Genomic DNA, 18,916 nt, shown 5'->3' with positions numbered 1-18,916 from the left:
ACATGATGGGGGGGCATCTATGGGGACACTTACTGGCACATTATTGGGGGGCATTATGGGGGACACTAGGCCGGCAGCCTATCAGAGGCCAGACACTAAGGGGCATCTACTGGGGCACTATATATGGGGCATTTTATACTGGTACATTATGGGGGGCACTAGCAGGAAGGGGGGAGAGGAGCACTATGGGGGAATTTACTGGGAGCACTATATAGGGGTATTTTATACTGGGACATTATGGGGGCACTATGGGGACATTAGCTCAACTGGGGGCATTACAAGGGGGTATTTTTGCACTGTCACATTAACAAGAGAATTATTACTACTGGGGGGGGGGCATTATAGTGGGCTTTATTACTCCCCCATGGTATGACCCCCTAGTAGCAGCACCAGCCTCCCCCTGCTCTGCTATCCCTCTGCCCCTTCTCCAAATCCTTATTATGAAATCTTTCTCATTAGGATAAAACACAACATCAGCTCAGCCGAGCCCCCGGCCAAGTGTGGAAGTGGTGTCCGAGATCCCCAAGGGCCAAGCCAAGTAATTGTAAGTTTTCATATGAAATATTTTTATGTTATACACATATAACATCCACTGTGCCACACAATATACAGTATACCGCTACACTGTGCCAAAGGAGTGGGGTTTACACAGGAGGAGGGAGGTGCGAAGCGCGCTGGGGGGGGTCCTTACAAATATTTGCTGTGGGGCCCAGTCACTTCTAGTTACGCCCCTGAGTCTACAGTTATACAGCTGACACCTTTCTGCCAGCATTAAAGGGGTTTTGTACCAATTTATACTGATGATCTATCCTCAGGATAAGTCATCAATATCTGATCGGCGGGAGTCCGACACCTGGCACCCCCTCCGATCAGCTGTTTGACAAGGAGGCAGCGCTACATGCAAGTGCCGCTTCCTGGTCATTAGACTATGCATCGTCTTCTGTGGATCGGCGGTGTGGTATAATTACAAGCACTTGCATGGAGCACCGCCTCCTCTTCAATTGCCGGGGGTGCCAGGTGTCGGACCCCCGCCGATCAGATATTGATGACCTATCCTGAGTATAGGTCATTAATATAAATCGCTGCACAATCCCTTTAAATTTTCCATCAATTTGTGCTACAGTAGTTCTCTGGGGGATCGGACCAGACGGGCTAGTCCATGTTCATCAATGAGCCTTGGGCGTCTATGACACCGTTCAATGGTTGTCCTTCCTTGGACCACTTTTGGTAGGTACTAGCCATTTCATGAATAAATAACAGTGGGGCACTCTCTAAGCAATGGGAACAGTGGGTATTGGTGCATAACATTTTTATTAATATATCTAAAATACTAACCATTTCATACCAGGAACACCCATTGTGGAGATACTCTGACCAAGTCATCCACACATCACAATTTGGCCCTTGTCAGAGTCACTCAGATCCTTACACTTGCCTATTTTTCTAGCACACCAACTTCAAGAACGGACTGTTCACTTGCTTCCTAATATATCCCACGTCGTGACAGGTGTCATTGTAGGGCAACAATCAGTGTTATTCACTTTACCTGCCAGGAGTTGTATAAATGTGATAGGAGTGTATAAAGCACTATGTATATGTAATACATATAGTGCATATAGTATATATAGTCTCTCTGGTGCTCCTGTCATGATCACTCTTACTGCTGTTTTCCCAGCTCTAGGCCCAGGTCATCACACTAATCTCCCAGGCAAAACTTTACCCTTTGGACCTTTTGCAATTTACTCTGAACTCCCAAACACAATAACTCAGCTGGTTTTCCTGCCTATATAAATTCATGTCCAAGGCAATAAGCTCATTCTCTCCCTGGGACACAAGACAAGAAGCCAGGATTGGCATACGAGGGAGATAAGAGCTCCTGAGAGCTGTAATAGCTCATCATGGACAGTAGGACGCTCTTGCTCCTTGTGCTGTTCGCCAGCAGTTGCATCTTAGCCCGTAAGTAATGGACCTACTTGAGGAAGTATTCATTTTAAGGCAATTCTATAGATGTCCATTTGTAAGATCTGAGACTAATTGGAAAGGCGTAGGCTATAACAAGGATGATTGAGGAGTGCTGCTTCCCGAGACACCGAAGCTGGTGAAGTATTACATAAAAGAGTCTACGGTACAAAATAATGGAAATAAAACAGGCAGCAAACATCACTATATTCAGTAGCTCCTAGATGGGACAAACCCAGACACTCAGCATATACACAGATATAATACAAAAATGTATATCCAAAAATGTATCTTTATTGAAATCGATAAAACAAATAAATAGATGCACAAATTGGCAAAGACAGACACAACCACATAGAGAGTGCACACGATACGTCGGGGCATCAAGTTATAGCACTGCAAGTAATGGAGAAGGTGGGATGGAAAAACAAGCATAAATAAATCCAAAATCAAACCATGTGGCTCCCCCACCTAGGTAAAAAACCATGATTCATAACATATACACAATACAGACCCGGCCAGTGGCACCTCCTAAAGACCCCGACACTTGTTTCAGCTTCCTCAGTATAGTCATGTGTATTGTTTTAATAAAGTATTAAACCATGTTTTTTATTATTATTATTTATATTATTTTTATATTAACTATATTGATGTATTTGTAATAGCTAAAAATAAATACATGAATTGCAATAATATGGTATAAAATATTGCATGAAAAATGTAATTATGGATCATACGCTCCTATTAAATATATTCTATGTATCTACATCATATAATAATTGATGTATGTATTAAAAGAAAAAAAAAAGCTAGGTTAAACCTTTTATTAAAAACAGTAATACTTTATAATGTGTATAATTTGTATATATATATATATATATATATATATATAAAGTTGTTTTTGGTAAGTTAAAGAAAGTGAAGATATTTTTATTGTTTTTCTAATTATGTTAATATAAATAAGTGCTTGAAGAAGACGATAAAAACCTGTGTGAAATAATGTCAAGTAATGGTAATGACAGTAATTATTATTGCTAATAATAATATTAGTGATAATAATAAATATTAGCACTAATATTAAAGTTATTAGTTATAATAATTACAATTTTTCAATGTTTTTATAATGTACTTCAAAAGGAAATATTTTAACTTGCAAAAACAATATTAATAATAATAATGATAATTTTTATTTCTATAGCGCCAGCATATTCCACAGCACTTTACAATTCAGAGGGTTTGTGTACGAATCAACATAGACATTGCATTGCAATTACAGGGTAATATACAATTGAAACACTAGGAGTGAGGGCCTGCTCACAAGAGCTTACAATCTAGGAAATTAAGAATAATATTATAGTGTAATATGGATAGATAGATTTGTATGTATATGGACTGATGTGCAAGCTCTTGTGAGCGGGGCCCTCTCTCCTAGTTTTTCAGTTGTATATTAGCTGTGACGTCTTTTGTTTTGTACATGAACCCTCTTGTAAATTGTAAAGCGCTGCGGAATATGGTGGCGCTATATAAATAATCATTATTAGATGTGATTGATATGAGATTGATGTTGGAACTTGACTATAGAAAACCTGTGTGTACAATTGTTCACTTTATTTTTTCTTATTGCTACTACTATTATTATTATTATTATTATTATTATTATTAATAGTATTGACATTAATGATAATAAGCTGAACACATTATCTAGATCTCTAGATATATTTATATACCCATACATATATATATTTATGAGATATAATAGAAAAACAAAATCAACAGCACTGGGATTGGATAAACTGAAGAAGAGATGGAAACTTTATTCAGCCAGCTTGACATTATCCCTTTACAGTGCTGCTGATTTTTGCTTTTTTTTTTTTTATGGCGTGGACTCATGGCTGAGGTCTGGAGGCTTGCTCCTGCCCGTTCACACAGTGCTGCTTTTTTCTTTGGTTTTATAGACAGAGACATTTCTATATAGAAAACTGCAGAACGTGTCTGAAGGCTGCTGTAAAGGCATTCCAGTTTACGTTTTTTACGTTTTTTATATAGACTCATTAGTATGTTTGTAGCTTCTTAGAACACAGCGATCAGCTGAGCACAGACCGACTAAACTCTCTAGGCAGCACTTTTGATATGTTATTTTTTTTTTAAAAGCTAAGAATTTTTTCTTTACATTTGCAGAGGAAGATGGGACGGAAAGCCAGAATCCTAGCTGTTCGAGTAAGTTTATGTTTTCTTTATTGTATATATTGTAATACAATCAATTAAAGCAAAAATTCTGCACTTGGGCAAATAAATACTAAAAGCCAGCAGGTTTTACTACAGGAGTCATAAGGGTTAAAGCAGGCGAGTTGATTTGCAGTCTTGTGACAAAATTTCCATCTGCTTTTGGAATGGACTCTGGTACCTAAGTCCTAGTCCGCCTGGTAAACAGCAGGCAGCGGTGACTTCATACCTGCCCTATCAGTGTGGATAATTATTTATTGCAGATAATCTTCCCAGGATTCATGAGACGTGTACTGTGTGTTTAACCTTTGTATTGAAGGCTGGAGGCCATTGCGACTCCCTGGAAGAGATACCTGTTGTTCTATATAGGACAAAGTGTGAGATAAACTGCTGTTCATTAGGAAATGACCGCTGCTGCATCAGCGGATTGTGAGCAAATAGTGCCCTCTAGTGTTCACCAGACATATTGCAAGGAAAGATTCACATCTGATTTCCCAATCGTGGTTCATCTTCTGGTCACAGTTTACGAGAGAAGATTGATCGGATCTCTGTGCCGTATATAGATATTTGACATCCTCTTTATGGCTTCTCAAACTTGTTTTTCGATGTGTAAATTTATAGAGTATTTATTTCATACTTGATAAGGAGTTGGCCTGAAATGTCCTCTTAGAGAATGACAAATGAATATCAGCCAGAGCAGAGAGTGGCTGTAAGGAGCATCTCTCTCTTTAGTGCGACTATGCATTATACAGACAGCCCAACTATTTCAATGAGAGCTGTGTAATACTTCATTTCCCCTGTAGAGGCGCTGCAGGGAAATTGAACACTTACTGTCAGACTCCCCACAAATTACAGCTGCTCACTGAAGGGACCCAGCATCATCGGGATATAATCTCTATGATCAGCTTATTGCCAAGGGACCTGTCTAACAAAAAGCAGACAGCATCTTTAAGTCATTCTCTTTGGTACGGCTGGTGACAACCAATATGGCCATCATCAAAGACCCCAGTGGGGTACCCTGATCTATACAGCCTTGTTCACTGTATGGAAAAGCAGGTGACAAACAATATTGCCATCATCACAGGTCCCATCACAGTGGTCACTCAGCTTTCCCCGGCTCCTGAAAGCAAATCCACTTAGTTATGCAGTAAGATGGAAGTAGGAAGCCGTCAATATACGACTAGGCAGATTTTTCCATTTTGGTACCTAAGAATGTTGAGCGCAAACCCAGGGGGGTCTTTAATCTCAGTCTTGTTGGTTTGTCACCCATCTTTCCAGAAACTGATATCACTGATAAAATAACTGAATAGAGTTTTGAAAAATGTGGCCGATGAGGATAGGTCAGGCAAATCAGTAGGCCCGGGCATAGGGTGGCAAACATAAAATGGCCTCACCCTGCTGACTTATATATGTGTCTCTCATTGTGAATTTATTGATGTAACTATTTGGCTCTGGGTAAAAGTAGATTTGGGGTTGGGGTATGGTTTGGCAGAGGGCAAGAGTTAGTTCAAAACAGTTTTAGAGACATTTAAAAGGGATATTCCTATCTCATAAATTGGAGGTACTTCTTCCAAGACCTACAGCAGTGATGGCTAACCTCCGGCACTCCAGCTGTGGTGAAACTACAACTCCCAGCATGCTCCATTCATTTCTGTGGAGTTCTGAGAGCAGCCAAGCAAGTGTGCATCTTGGGAGTTGTAGTTTTACCACGGGTGGAGTGCCGAAGGTTAGCCATCACAGACCTACACCGGTCCTAAAAAGTAAGGGACCACAGCAGTGATTCAGCATTGTGCCCCATTACTCCTTCTCCTTGCACAATGGCGCAAGGTCATCTGGCTGCGCAAGGACCTTCAACCAGCCCCATTCACTTGGATGAAGCTGTCCTGCACCTCAGAGGACTAGGGTCCACTGTGCAGGGAAAGAGTGTAGAGGGGCCACAGCTCCTTCATTTTCAGGATCGTAAGAGGTCCCAGAGGTCAAACCTCTACTAATCATAAAGTGATGACCGTTCGTACTGATATGCCATCCCTTTATGAGATGGGAATACCGCTTTAATGTGCAGGTCATATACTTTGAGTCTCCATATTTACCCTCTAGGTTTGATTTTATATTTTTTTCAGGAGATGCAATCAAATTCAGACATCTTAGGAAATATACATATAATTATGAGACTACTTCATCCAGTGGGGTGAGCGGTACAGCCGATTCACAGAGTGGGACCAAGTTTAACTGCAAGGTAAGCGGACAGGAGTGGACCACACATAGATAAGGGTATTGGTCCATTTATGAAGCTTTTTTCTAAATATTCTCACATCTTGTATCATAGGTAGAGCTAGAAGTGCCGCAACCATGTAACTTCATCCTGAGGATAAAGCAGTGCACCCTGCGAGAGGTGTACGGAGTAAGCTCCGAAGGCAAAGCCCTCTACAAGAAGGCGAAGAACTCTGAAGACTTCTCCACTGCTATGTCCAAGTAAGTGAGAAGGAGCTTTTAAGGAACCATGGCTACTATTATTAGAAACTAAGACTATTATAGAGCTACTGGGACATGTTAAAATGAAGGAGCTTCCACTTATAAAACAATCTCCTGTCTGAAATTATTGTGAATTGAAGATCAATATTTTTATGGAAGTAGGATGGCAGCTTGAATTTACTGTAAATGGGGGTGCTGTTGCACTGGTTTCTATGGAAAACAGTTTTTGTCTGTAGTGGTCAAAAGTGGTACTGCATGTGCCAGATGAAAAATGTAAAGGAGAGATTCCTGAGAAATGGTAGACTATGGCGAGCCACCATGTCAGTTTTAGAGTCTGCCGCAAGATTTATATATAAAGAAGGCCAATATTATAACAGATGCCTTTGAATATAAATGGGAGCACTGGTGAAAGCAATTTTGGTCAGTAGTGATTAAAAGTGGTACAATGTAAAGAAGAGATCCCTGACAAATGGTAGAAAATGGCAGGCCACACATCAGCGATAAGAGTCCTGCCGTAAAATTTATACATAGAAGGCCAATATTATAACAGGTGCCTTTGAATATAAAAGGGGGCGCTATTGCACTAGTTTCTATGGGAAACCGTTTTCGTCAGTAGTGGTTAAAAGCGGTACTGCAAGTCGCAGAAGTAAGTTCAATGAAATAAAGGAGATATCCCTGAGAAATGATACTCCATAGCAGGCCACACATCAGTGATAAAAGTCCTTCAGCATCGTCGGCAATATTGAAAGCCAATATTATAAAAGGTGCTGTAACCCCTTTAACGAGGGTCAACACGGGAACTGTAGACAGAAGGATCAGATCTGAATGGCTGTGGCCATAGATCATCATATTTTCCATCTGGTAGTCTTCATAATTGAACAGCTTTTATCGTGTCCAGACAAGGGGTTGATGAGACACCTTAGGGATCAGGACAAAGCCCCATCTTTTCCACTGTTGATAGCACTGTATTTTACTGTATGTTTATGATGTCACCACATGTCCTCCCCTCCAGGTATGAAGTCAACTTCAGCGTTCAGGACGGGAAACAGGTCATTTTGTATCCTAAAGAGGAGGAACCTGTAAATACCCTGAATATTAAGAGAGGCATCATCTCAGCTCTTCTGGTACCAGATGACACACAGGAGACCGGCGGCATGGTAAGAACACCTGGCATGACTTTAGAACAGAAGACCACAACCTGTGGCACTTTGGGTGTTAAGGCTGTCAAGGGATGCTGGGAGTTGTAGTTCTGAAACAGCTGGAGAGCCACAAGTTGAAGACCACCACTGTTAAATGTAGCTGCGCTCATATATTATATTAAATGGCTTGTCTACTTAAGTTTGAGACCTGTCAGCAGACCCAGGCTGAGGGATCTCTACCAAGTACAGGCTTCCAGCGCTGACCGTTCTTCACTCACCGTGAAATCAGTCTGAGATTAGAAAATAGACTGGCTCTTTTTCCAAAAACAGCGCCACCCAAACCCATGGTCTGTTTCCCGTATTGCAGCTTGAATACAATTTCCACACCTTTCTATGTTATTTCTTTCTTCTTTCTCTCGCTTTTATTATAGGATACTGTGTATGGAAAATGTAAAAGTGAAATCAGCGTAGGAAAGAAAGGAGGCTCCGAAGTTACCGTCAGCACAAACCTGAAGACATGCGACCAGTTCACACCAAACAGAGACTACGTCAGCCCTGTCGCCCTCTTTAAAGGACTGGTGTGTACACTTTAGAAGATGGGGGGCAGCTCTGTCTGACAGAGGTAGATACCTGAAGCTCGTTGCTTTACTGTTTATATGACTACATATGTTCTTCCCGCAGAATATCCCATTGTCCACGCTGGTCAGCAGCAGCCAGTCTTGTCAGTACACCCTGGAAACAAAAAGAAGACATGTGACGGAAGCATCCTGCACGGAAACTCATCTCTTCCTTCCCTTCTCACATAAGTAAGTGTAATGAATGCAAAGAAAGTTTTGCAAAGGGTTAACCCTAAATGACTCTATACACAACACCGTACCGTAACTTTTTTCTCTGAAGCTGCACCTAAAAACTGAATGAGCCACTTACCCTCCACCCAGAAAAAGGGGTATACATACCATAGATGCAGCCCTTGTCGCTGCTATAGGGCTCCTGTATAGAGGGGCCTCAGGCCAGATTCACTGCATCCCTTATGGATAGTTAGAGCCTATGCTGCAGGAAGCCCCTTTCCACAGCACCTATAAATAAGGATGTTAGGAATTTAATTTTTTTATTTAAAAAGAAGGCTTCGCATGGTGTGAAATAGTAAAGGAATCCATAAGAAACCATGAAGCATCAGAATGGGAGCAGCAGGGGTTTGGTGAGCCTATGCTGCAGGAAGAACCCTTTCCACAGCACCTATAAATAAGGGTTTTAGGAATTAAATTTTTTATTTAAAAAGAAGGCTTCGCATGGTGTGAAATAGTAAAGGAATCCATAAGAAACCATGAAGCATCAGAATGGGAGCAGCAGGGGTTTGGTGAGGTGAAGATGACTTTGAGGACCTTTCCCCTCTCCTGACTTGTCTGTTTTAGTAACTACTTGCATTCCTCGTGTAATAACAATTCTGGAGCCTCTATTCTTATGGCTCTGTGTTGTGCCATTCCTTTATTATTCCTGCTTGAAGTTATGGATGAATTACTATCAGGGTGCAGTAAGGGTACAGATGGGTGTTACCAGTTGTGGGTGCCTGCACATTCTGATACTGGCAGCACTGATTGAATAGTGTAAGACGTGCACGCCCAACTGGTAACACCCATCTGGACCTTCATTGCACACTGCTAGCTATTCATTCATAACTTCTAGCAGGAATAATAAAGGTTAATAAGAGTCATAAGAGTAGTTGCTCCAGAATTGTTATTACATGGGGAATGCAAACAGACATGTGAAAGGGGGCGTGAAAGATGCGCCATTTTGCACCAAACTTGCACCACAATTCTGGCGTTAAAAATCTAAAAGTAAGCCAACCAATAGCCGGTATAGAGTAAAGTGTCTCTCCCCGCACCACATTCATCATCCAGCCTGAGCCCCTGTGATAGATCGGGTGCAGGTCTAGACAGCCGGTCTAAGCTTACGCCATCTACAGGATTAGTAAATCGGAGCCACTGTGCCTAGTTCAGGGCCCGAGGGGCCAGTGCATGAGGCTAGGGACACCACATACAGGGATTCTCTCTTGGGCGCTCTATGAATCCCTTTGTCACGCACGGCCAGCTTGTCCCTGCACTAACTAATAGGAGTACAGATGACTATTAGCACATTTATAATTCATATATTGTTTTCCATTTATTGTAGGAATCAGTATGGCATGATGGCAAAAGTGACCCAGACCTTGAAGCTGGAAGACTCCTCAAAGACCAACAACAGAGAGTTTGCTGGTAAGAACCGGTTTTCATGTATTATTGCTAAACTTGTCATTCCTAAATCGTCCAGCAGGTGGCGAACCACATAATCACTGTCTGGAGATTTTATGTAATTGTATACTGGTGATAGAATATCAGTAATCAGGTACATAGTTAAGGCTCATGCACATGTCCGTATGTAACCGTACGATTCCGCAAAAACAACGGATGACATCCGTGTGACGCCCGTAATATCCATTGTAACAATGCTTATCCTTGTCTGCAAAACGGACAAGAATAGGACATGTTTTATTCTTTTGCGGAATGGACATACAGATACGAAATGCACATGTTTTTTTTTTTTGCGGCCGCATTAAAATGAAAGGTTTTGCATACGGGCCACAAAAAAACCCAGAACGGACAGGGCCAAAAAATAAGTTTGCGTGCGTGAGCCCTTAGACATTCCATACATATTCATCACATGTCCCCGTATTCTTTGTAGATTCCAAGCTTGTAAAAGGCCTGGCCCTGGAGGCTGCAGAGTCTTCTTCTTCCAGTGAAGATGCTGTCTTGGAAAACCTTATGGAGCTTCAAAAAGCATCATCATCCTCCGAGCTGAACCAGCAGAGAGCAAACACGTTCCGCAAACTCGTCAGCGCACTGCAGACCCTGAACAACGAGACCCTTGGGCCCCTCGTCCCAAGACTGATGCAGCTGTCAAGGTACTTTGAGGGATTGTTCGGATTAGAAATGAGAAATTCTCATGTCGTACGGTGGAGTCCTGCGTCCATCCATCAGAGAACTACCCAGCATGTCCATTCAGTTCATTTAGTCAAAAAAAGTGTAATGCTTCACATGGCCTGTAGGAGCGCTGTAGGGATACTGAACACCTGCTGCCAGGTTTTGCCACAGATTACAGCTGATTGATAGGAAGGCCATACCCTGGGATCAGCTTATTTTTCTTGACCCTTCTTACCAAAAGGGACTGTGATGTCGCATGAGCTACAAATATTTGGGGTTTCCTACACAGGGGGGCTTATTCCATACAGCACAACCCAAGGAAGGTTGCCTAGATGCATTGCTTCCTACTAATTGCAGAGAAGACAACTGTCTGCTCTCTATTGTTTTCTACATAGTCCATATCACCCTCTCTAGTGGCCTTATCCGGAAAATTGCAGCCAGTCAGTATGGAAGTTCCACTTATGGCCACTAGATGTCAGCATTGCACTACATTCCTATAGAATCACACTGAAGGATAGAAGATCGTGTATCAGAACGTTATCATCATTATAATGGATTTGTATTCTTTACGTAATTCTTATATTCATTATATTTTTTATTATTTTTTTTTTTTTTCCAGCCCTATCATACTGCAAGCCCTGACCCAGTGTGGGACCCCTGAATGTTTTGGAGCTATCCTTCAGGTGCTGCGCTCCGGAGGTGTGTCACCTGTACTGAGCGACACCGTCACCTACGCACTTGGACTTTTGCCGTCGCCGTGCACCAAGCGTCTTCGCGAGCTTCTGAACATGGCCCAGTACATGCAAAGCAGAGCTTCGTTTTACGCCTTGAGCCACGCTGTCAACAAGTAAGGAGCAAAGCGGAAAATAGACGTCAATGATATAAATGGGAACATAAATCCTTATTTGTATAGTGTAGACCGGCTTCATAATACCTGCCGTATATACTATTAAAGGGGCCGTTCCATGAGGATGACCCCTGTCCATATGTATCATGTATAGAGGAAGGGTCCCCAACTCTATAAGACAGAGAGAGGAAATCATCCCCTGGCAAAAAATAGCTGTTTGCCAGGGGTCTAAGGAACCAGAGTAGTAGAGATCATGTTAAAGGACTGCCCCTTTAATTTAGCCAATAAAACAAAAAAAATAAAAAATGTTGTGGCTTCTAACAGCTAAGGGTTTGCAACAGTTGCCTCCAGTGCAGACAATCCTCTGTCAGCAGCATCATTCTCTCTTGTCCTGACACTTCGCTACAATGTATTAGCGCATTTAAGTTACTAGGAACTGGTACAGAGAAGAAGTGCAACAGTGACATCTTGTGGTGACAATAGATATTGCACAACACTGTAATATAAAAATAAAAGCCATGTAGTTAAACGAAGTTTATTGCTAATATTAGAATAAAATGTCATAGAATTCAACCTCTCCAATAGGTTTCCTCCTGAATATGGCACCACAAGCCATTTTGCTTCCAACATAGGGATCACAGGACAGAGCCCTTGTCCCCCCATATCAGGGGAACACATCCTGTGGCTATGTGATAATTGTATTTGTAATACCCCTTTACCGCTTCATTGAACTTTGACCTGGAAGCAAACTCCATTAGCGCCGAATATAAAATGATATATGAGATGATATACATCAGGAATTGGCCTCTAACCCTCCCCATGTCTAATGTCACCAGCTTCTATGAAGACAGAATGACCATCACTCCGGAGTTACGGGATACGGCCGACTTCATGTCCTCCCTCATTGACAATGAATGTACCGGAGACCAAGACAAAACCTTCCTGACTCTTAAGGTATGGGCTGTAATAACATTGTGAAGTCTTAAAGGGGTTTTCTGGGAATTAGGAGAGGTCGTCAATATCTGATGGGTGGGGGCCCGACTCCCAGCGCCCTCACTGATCGGCTGTTTGAAGCTCATCTGAGTGCCTCCGTCTTTTTACACATTACCAAGCACAGCGCCGCACATTGTATAGTGGCTGTGCGTGGTATTGCAGCTCAGTCCCATCCACTTGAATGGAACTGATATGCAGAAAGGCCGTGTGAGCAATGGAGGTGAAAGCCGAGGAAAAGGCTGCAGCTTCCTGGGGTACCAGGAGTTAGGACCCCCACCGATCTGATATTTATGACCTATCCTTTAATGGCCATTGTACATATCTCATACTGTTTTGTTTTTTTTAATCCTCAGGCAATTGGAATTATGGGCAATGTTTTGGAAGCGGCCAATCCACAGATCAAGTCATCCATTTTGAAATGTGTCAGGAGCCAGGCGCCGTCATACGATGTGCAGAAGGCAGCTATTCAGGCTCTACGCAAAATGTCCATCACGGACGAGGTGAGTTACTTCCGTCAATGATCTACCCATAAGTCCTAAGGGTTATTTCCCACTGAGCTAGACGTGGGGAGGATTTCCCCTGTGTACAGGTTCTCACTAGCCCAGGAGGAGCATTCTCTGTGCTCATCGTCGCCCCCTGCTGAGTCGTATTGTTCATCGTTTCTAACACAGGCTCGGAGCGCGCTCGTCCAAGTCTTCCAAGATGGAAACTCTCCAGTCCAAAAGAGGCTGGCAGCCTACCTCATCCTGATGAAGAACCCTTCACAGTCCGACCTTCGCAGGGTCGTTCGCTCCCTCAATAAGGATGACAACGAGCAAGTGAAGAACTTTGTTGCCTCTCACCTTGTGAACATTCAGAACTCCCAGGCACCGGAAATGCAGGAGTAAGTACAGCAGAGAGAGCAGCGAGACATGTCATTTACCTCATCTATCTCATAATAACATGTTTAAAATAAATCTTCTGTGCTGATTATTACTTAACATTTCATTATACAGAGCTCCAAATCCCATGCTTTTCCTTCTCATGGTCCTAGAATTATAAAATTGTGGCTGCCTGCGTCACCACTAGGGGGAGCTCAGTAAAAACCAGTGTATATAGCTCCCATTGAGTTTAATTATGCAGGGAGCTCCCCCTAGTGGTGATTGCAGGAATCCAGATTTTTTTTTCATTTAAAGAGGTATTCCCACAATTGATATCTATCATCGATTCACAGGGTAGGTGATAAGTGTCCGATTGCCACCCCCACCAATCACTAGAGACCCCCTTCCAAGTCTGACTGGAGCATTGGTCGAGCATGCCTGCTGCCGCTCCATTCAGACTCTACTGGACTGGTGGAATATAGCGCTCAGCTTTTCTCATCAGTCTCATGTACATTGAATGCAGCGGCAGGGAGCATGCTCATCCACCGATCCTCTCAAGCTCCTCCCCCAACAGACTGTATATAGGGAATGTAGGGCCGGAGAGCCCCACCCTAGCGATCAGCAAGGGCCCCAGCAATCAGACATTCATGACATTTCCAGTGGATAGGAAATAAATAAATGAAGCGCAGGAATACCCCTTTAACTCTGTGTGAAGGGAAGCTGGGGGTTTGGAGCTCTGTAACAGGATTCCAGGTCATCTGCTGGTGTCCTAGGCTCCCGATTCACCGATCACTTTCATTCGTAGGCTGAAAGGCAAACTAGACGAAGCCCTCAAGTCAAGCGGTGTCCCCGCAATCGTCAGCGACTTCACCAAAGTGTCCAAGAATTACCAAATCTCCAAAACTGTGGACATTCCCGGGTCAGCGGAGAATTTAGGGGCTACAGTGGAAGGAAGCATCATTTACGATTTTACCGGCTACATGCCCAGAGAGGTCATGCTGGAGACCACCCTGAACGTGTTCGGACAGTCCGTGGATATGTTTGAGGTAAGGAGACTCGCTGTATGCATGTAGCAGAGCTGGGTTCTGGAAGGTAATGCAACCTCTGGAATCCCATCTGTTACACCAACCATCGGTGTAGATGTAGTTGAGGCAATTTTGTCATTTAACACAACTCCTGATAATTTATATCATGATAAGATGTAGCAGTGCTGAAAGAAGGAGCCTAAGGCCTCTTTCACACGACCGTTTTTTTTCCCCGTTTACGGGCTGTTTTTTGCGTTCCGTATACGGAACTATTCATTTCAATGGTTCCGCAAAAAAAACTGAATGTACTCCATATGCATTCCGTTTCCGTTTTTCCGTTCCGTTGAAAGATAGAACATGTCCTATTATTGCCCGCAAATCACGTTCCGTGGCTCCATTCAAGTCAATGGGTCCGCAAAAAAAATCTGTATGCCTTCCGTATCCGTTCCATTTTTGCGGAACCATCTATTGAAAATGTTATGCCCAGCCCAATTTTTTCTATGTAATTACTGTATACTGTATATGGCATACGAAAAAAACGGAAAATAAACGGAAACACAACGGAAACAAAAAACGGAACAACGGATCCGTAAAAAACGGACCGCAAAACACTGAAAAAGCCTTACGGTCGTGTGAAAAAGGCCTAACCGTAGGCGGTGCAGAGACTGCGGTATTACCCAGGCCATATAACAACCATGTGATACAAGCTGATAGCTGGTGAAGAGATTCAGATGTAGCAGAGCTAAATTTGTCATGGAATTGGCGATAACATGTTGTGATGTCACAACACAGTAGGTTGTGTTAAAGGGGTTGTCTCATCACATACAGCCCTTTTAATACATGGGAGCAGAAATGTGCACGGATCCAGCTCATGAGACCCCCAGAAAAGTGTTTTGGCAGAGGGAGGATTCCTCCCCTGATCATTCCCATTACAATGCATAGATGGCCCCAATCAGCATACATCCCAACAGGGGCAAAATGGGTGGGGCTTATGTAAATGTGCATGAACATGGGCAATTTGGGGCTTTATGGGTGTTCTCCAGGTTAAAAGTGTCTCCAACAAGGACGTAAATGTTGGGAAGCAACTTTAGAGTTGATCTTCTAAAACATCCACATGCTCTAATAGATGTTTGGACAGCAATTGTCCTTGTTTAAGTGACAAACTCAACTCTGGAAATTATTTCCAGATGACAATATTCAGATTGTATCAGTAGATCCAACAGGTCCAGGGGCGTCTGACCCAAGAGGTGACCATCTAGAAACCTTCAAGACGTAGGTCCGCTCACGGTATCTGCTCTCTGATCATACAGATTTCCTTGTTTTCCACAGATCGGGGTAGAAGGTAAAGGTTTTGAACCAACGCTTGATGCCCTGTTCGGTAAGGATGGATTTTTCCCAGACTGCGCCACCAAGGCCATGTATTGGATGGATGGAAAAGTTCCTGACAAGGTCACCGAAGTTTTGTACAAGTGGTTCGGTGTCTCCAGAAAGGACCAGCAGCAGAACCAGGTAAATATGTGGTCGCAGGACACAATATGATGTGATGATTGACCGTAGAGAGATGCACAATGTATATATTCCAACACGGACCCTTATGTGTCTCCATGTCCTACAGGATCTGAAGAAGGCCTTCCTCTACAGCATGGAAAAGCTGATAAAGGAAGTGAGATCTAGTGATGCTCCAGAGGCTAAGGCTTACCTGGCCATCCTCGGGAAAGAACTGGGTTACTTTAAGTTTGGCGACTTAAAGACTCTGGGAAATGTTTTGCTGAAGAGCTTCCAATCTACACAGAATCTCCCTGCAAAGGTAGGCATCTAACAAGAAGATGTGATCTCTTGTCCATATCTAAGGGGGTCCTTCTTAAAATTAGAAGCACACCTTATAGGATATATCCACCTGAACACCACTTTAAGGACAGGTATCCACAATTTCGGTCTTCAGTGGAAACAGTCAGCAAGCTTGTTGACAGAAAACCCTCTAACAGCGTAGTTGAGCACCTCCAGCAATGCCGTGGAACATTTCGTTTTTCACATTAGAAAAAGCTCTTTAAAGACGTAGACAAAGGAAAATCACATAAGAGATTTCAGCTCTGAAGCCAGCAGAATGGTTAATGCAGTAGTAGACAATATAACAGGCTGTAAAGGCTAGTCTAATCTCTAGGCCTAGATGTAATTTCAAGTGGAAACAGGCATTATTTTAGCCACACTTCATAAGTGTGTCTAAATCCTGGCCAAACGGATGTGTATGCCACAACTGGTTCTAGATCCTGGCAGAAATGACGATATTTTTGGAGTAAAATGTACCAGATATTGGTGCAAATGTGTATATATATAGTAACTGCAGTTATGGAAAATGATGCTTGCAGTACTATATTATGACCAGCAGATGGCAGATACGGAACCGCAGTCTTATCTATCACTGTACATTGTTGACTATTCAAAGGCAGGATGGGCATCACGCATTTAGTTTTATGATCATGTCAATGAAAAATATCCATATGTATCTGTGACCATGGAGAGATATAATAAGAATAAAGTACGGACCAGAGTGCTCGTTCATCATCCGTATTCATCACTGATATGGATTATTTCAGATGGCACAGATGTTCTCCAGCGGGGCTGACAGTGACCTCTTCATCCACTACATCTTCATGGACAATAAATTCTCCCTTCCAACTGGATCAGGTCTTCAGCTCCAAGTCTCTTTGTCTGGAATAATTGCTCCGGGTACAAAGGCTGGAATGAAATTTGGAAACAGGAACGTAAGTACAGATTTTTTGGGTTGTCCACTTTGGACAGTAGAAAGGACCTATGACGATAGGCCGGTCAACGGTTATCCTGCTTCTGGGACCTGCAGTGATCAGCTGTAATCTGTTGGAGATCCAACAATGTTCCAATTTCCTGCAGCTCCAACACAGGAGAAATGAAGCATTACACATTTCTATGCTAATGATGTAATACATGGACAATTTGGGTCCTCCAGAGCCAGAGACACTCTTTGTAGCTGCTTTCTTCAATTAGATCAGAATTCATAGTTGAAGATGCATTTTCTAAATCAGACGTACCCTATGTTATGTTTGGCTTGTATTTTCTCCACAGGCAAAGGCCGAATTTTCCCTGAAACCTGCAGTTGCAGTAGAGTTTGTTACTCAAATGGGAATTCAGATTCCTGAGTTTTCCAAGCACGCAGTTCAGATGAACACCAACATCTACCACGAATGCGGGGTCCAGGCACGGATCTCTGTCAAAGACGGACAGTTCAAGTTCTCAATGCCTGCACCCACTACACCAACAAAACTCTTCAGCATCAAGTAAGTACCAGATAGATGAATAGATATTATGTAGATAAGTGGATGGATGGATAGATAGAGATTAGATAGATGGATGGATAGATAGATAGATAGATAGATAGATAATGGATAGATATGATAGATAGATAGATAGATAGATAGATATGAGATAGATAGATAGATAGATAGATAGATAGATAGATAGATAGATAATAGATAGATAATAGATAGATAGATAGATAGATAATAGATAGATAGAGAGATAGATAGATAGATAATAGATAGATAGATAATAGATAGATAGATAGATGATAGATAGATATGAGTTACGTAGATATGAGATAGATATGAGATAGATATGAGATAGATAGATAGATAGATAATAGATAGATAGATAGATAGATAGATATTATGACAATGCTGTAAATAACAATTTGTTCTTCGTCCTTACTTAGCCACAAAGTCAATTTGGTCTTTGCATCCAAGACTGAGGTCATGCCTTCCATCGTTGAGAACAGAGAGGAGCAGATGACTTGCAGGCCTCTTTTCACCGGGGTGAACTACTGCATAAACATCGGATATTCTAATGCCAGCTCTATAGACAGTGCTCCATACTTCCCACTCACTGGAGAGGCCAGGTGATTGATATTTGCACTTAAATTTGCACATAATCAGATGTGATTTATGCATTTTATGTATAGAATCAGCATAATAATCAGCGCTGACAGCACAATCACGTCGGTCTATGTCCCCAGTGATGCTATTAGTTCAGTTTTCATGAATTTGAAAGTGTGAAAAGCAAAAAAAATGTATAGGGTCGGAAGCTCTGTGTTTCCTAGACAGAGCTCCAAATCCTCTGATTTACTTCACACAACCATGTAGTTGTGTGCAAAATTCCTGAGCACCTGAAGCCACCACTAGGGGGAGCTCACTGGATATGGATGTATACAGCTGGTATGGAAGTTATTGGGAGCTGTATAAATCTGTATAGTGAGCTCCTCCTAGTGGCATCTGCAGGTAAACAGAATGTTATCCTAAAGGGAAGCGCAGGTCACAGTTCGGGTCGCTGTCAGCCCACAATAGCAGTGGTGTGGGGGGCTTCTGTATTTGGTATACCACTAGTACCTGTATTTTTTTTCTTTTGTGGGAGG

At 42.4% G+C, this 18,916-nt stretch overlaps 1 protein-coding gene across 1 annotated transcript in view; it reads left to right on the top strand.

Moving 5' to 3' along the window:
• Positions 1-1,808: 1,808 nt before the first annotated feature.
• The window catches only part of APOB (apolipoprotein B), a 36,435-nt gene continuing 19,327 nt past the window's right edge, over positions 1,809-18,916 (top strand). The window contains exons 1-19 of the mRNA XM_040427395.1: positions 1,809-1,956; positions 4,138-4,176; positions 6,303-6,418; positions 6,509-6,654; positions 7,667-7,811; positions 8,225-8,371; positions 8,475-8,599; positions 9,963-10,045; positions 10,512-10,731; positions 11,370-11,597; positions 12,434-12,551; positions 12,944-13,090; positions 13,262-13,473; positions 14,256-14,496; positions 15,805-15,984; positions 16,091-16,282; positions 17,070-17,237; positions 17,575-17,786; positions 18,221-18,403. Of these exons, the coding sequence (XP_040283329.1) occupies positions 1,899-1,956; positions 4,138-4,176; positions 6,303-6,418; positions 6,509-6,654; positions 7,667-7,811; positions 8,225-8,371; positions 8,475-8,599; positions 9,963-10,045; positions 10,512-10,731; positions 11,370-11,597; positions 12,434-12,551; positions 12,944-13,090; positions 13,262-13,473; positions 14,256-14,496; positions 15,805-15,984; positions 16,091-16,282; positions 17,070-17,237; positions 17,575-17,786; positions 18,221-18,403 (2,960 nt within the window). The 5' untranslated portion in view covers positions 1,809-1,898. The remainder of the gene's footprint in view (positions 1,957-4,137; positions 4,177-6,302; positions 6,419-6,508; positions 6,655-7,666; positions 7,812-8,224; positions 8,372-8,474; positions 8,600-9,962; positions 10,046-10,511; positions 10,732-11,369; positions 11,598-12,433; positions 12,552-12,943; positions 13,091-13,261; positions 13,474-14,255; positions 14,497-15,804; positions 15,985-16,090; positions 16,283-17,069; positions 17,238-17,574; positions 17,787-18,220; positions 18,404-18,916) is intronic.

Source organism: Bufo bufo, chromosome 4 (genome assembly GCF_905171765.1).
Source record: "Bufo bufo chromosome 4, aBufBuf1.1, whole genome shotgun sequence".
NCBI classification, from domain to species: domain Eukaryota; kingdom Metazoa; phylum Chordata; class Amphibia; order Anura; family Bufonidae; genus Bufo; species Bufo bufo.
Note: the sequence above shows the minus strand (reverse complement) of the source record. Positions and strands in the feature narration are given on the sequence as shown.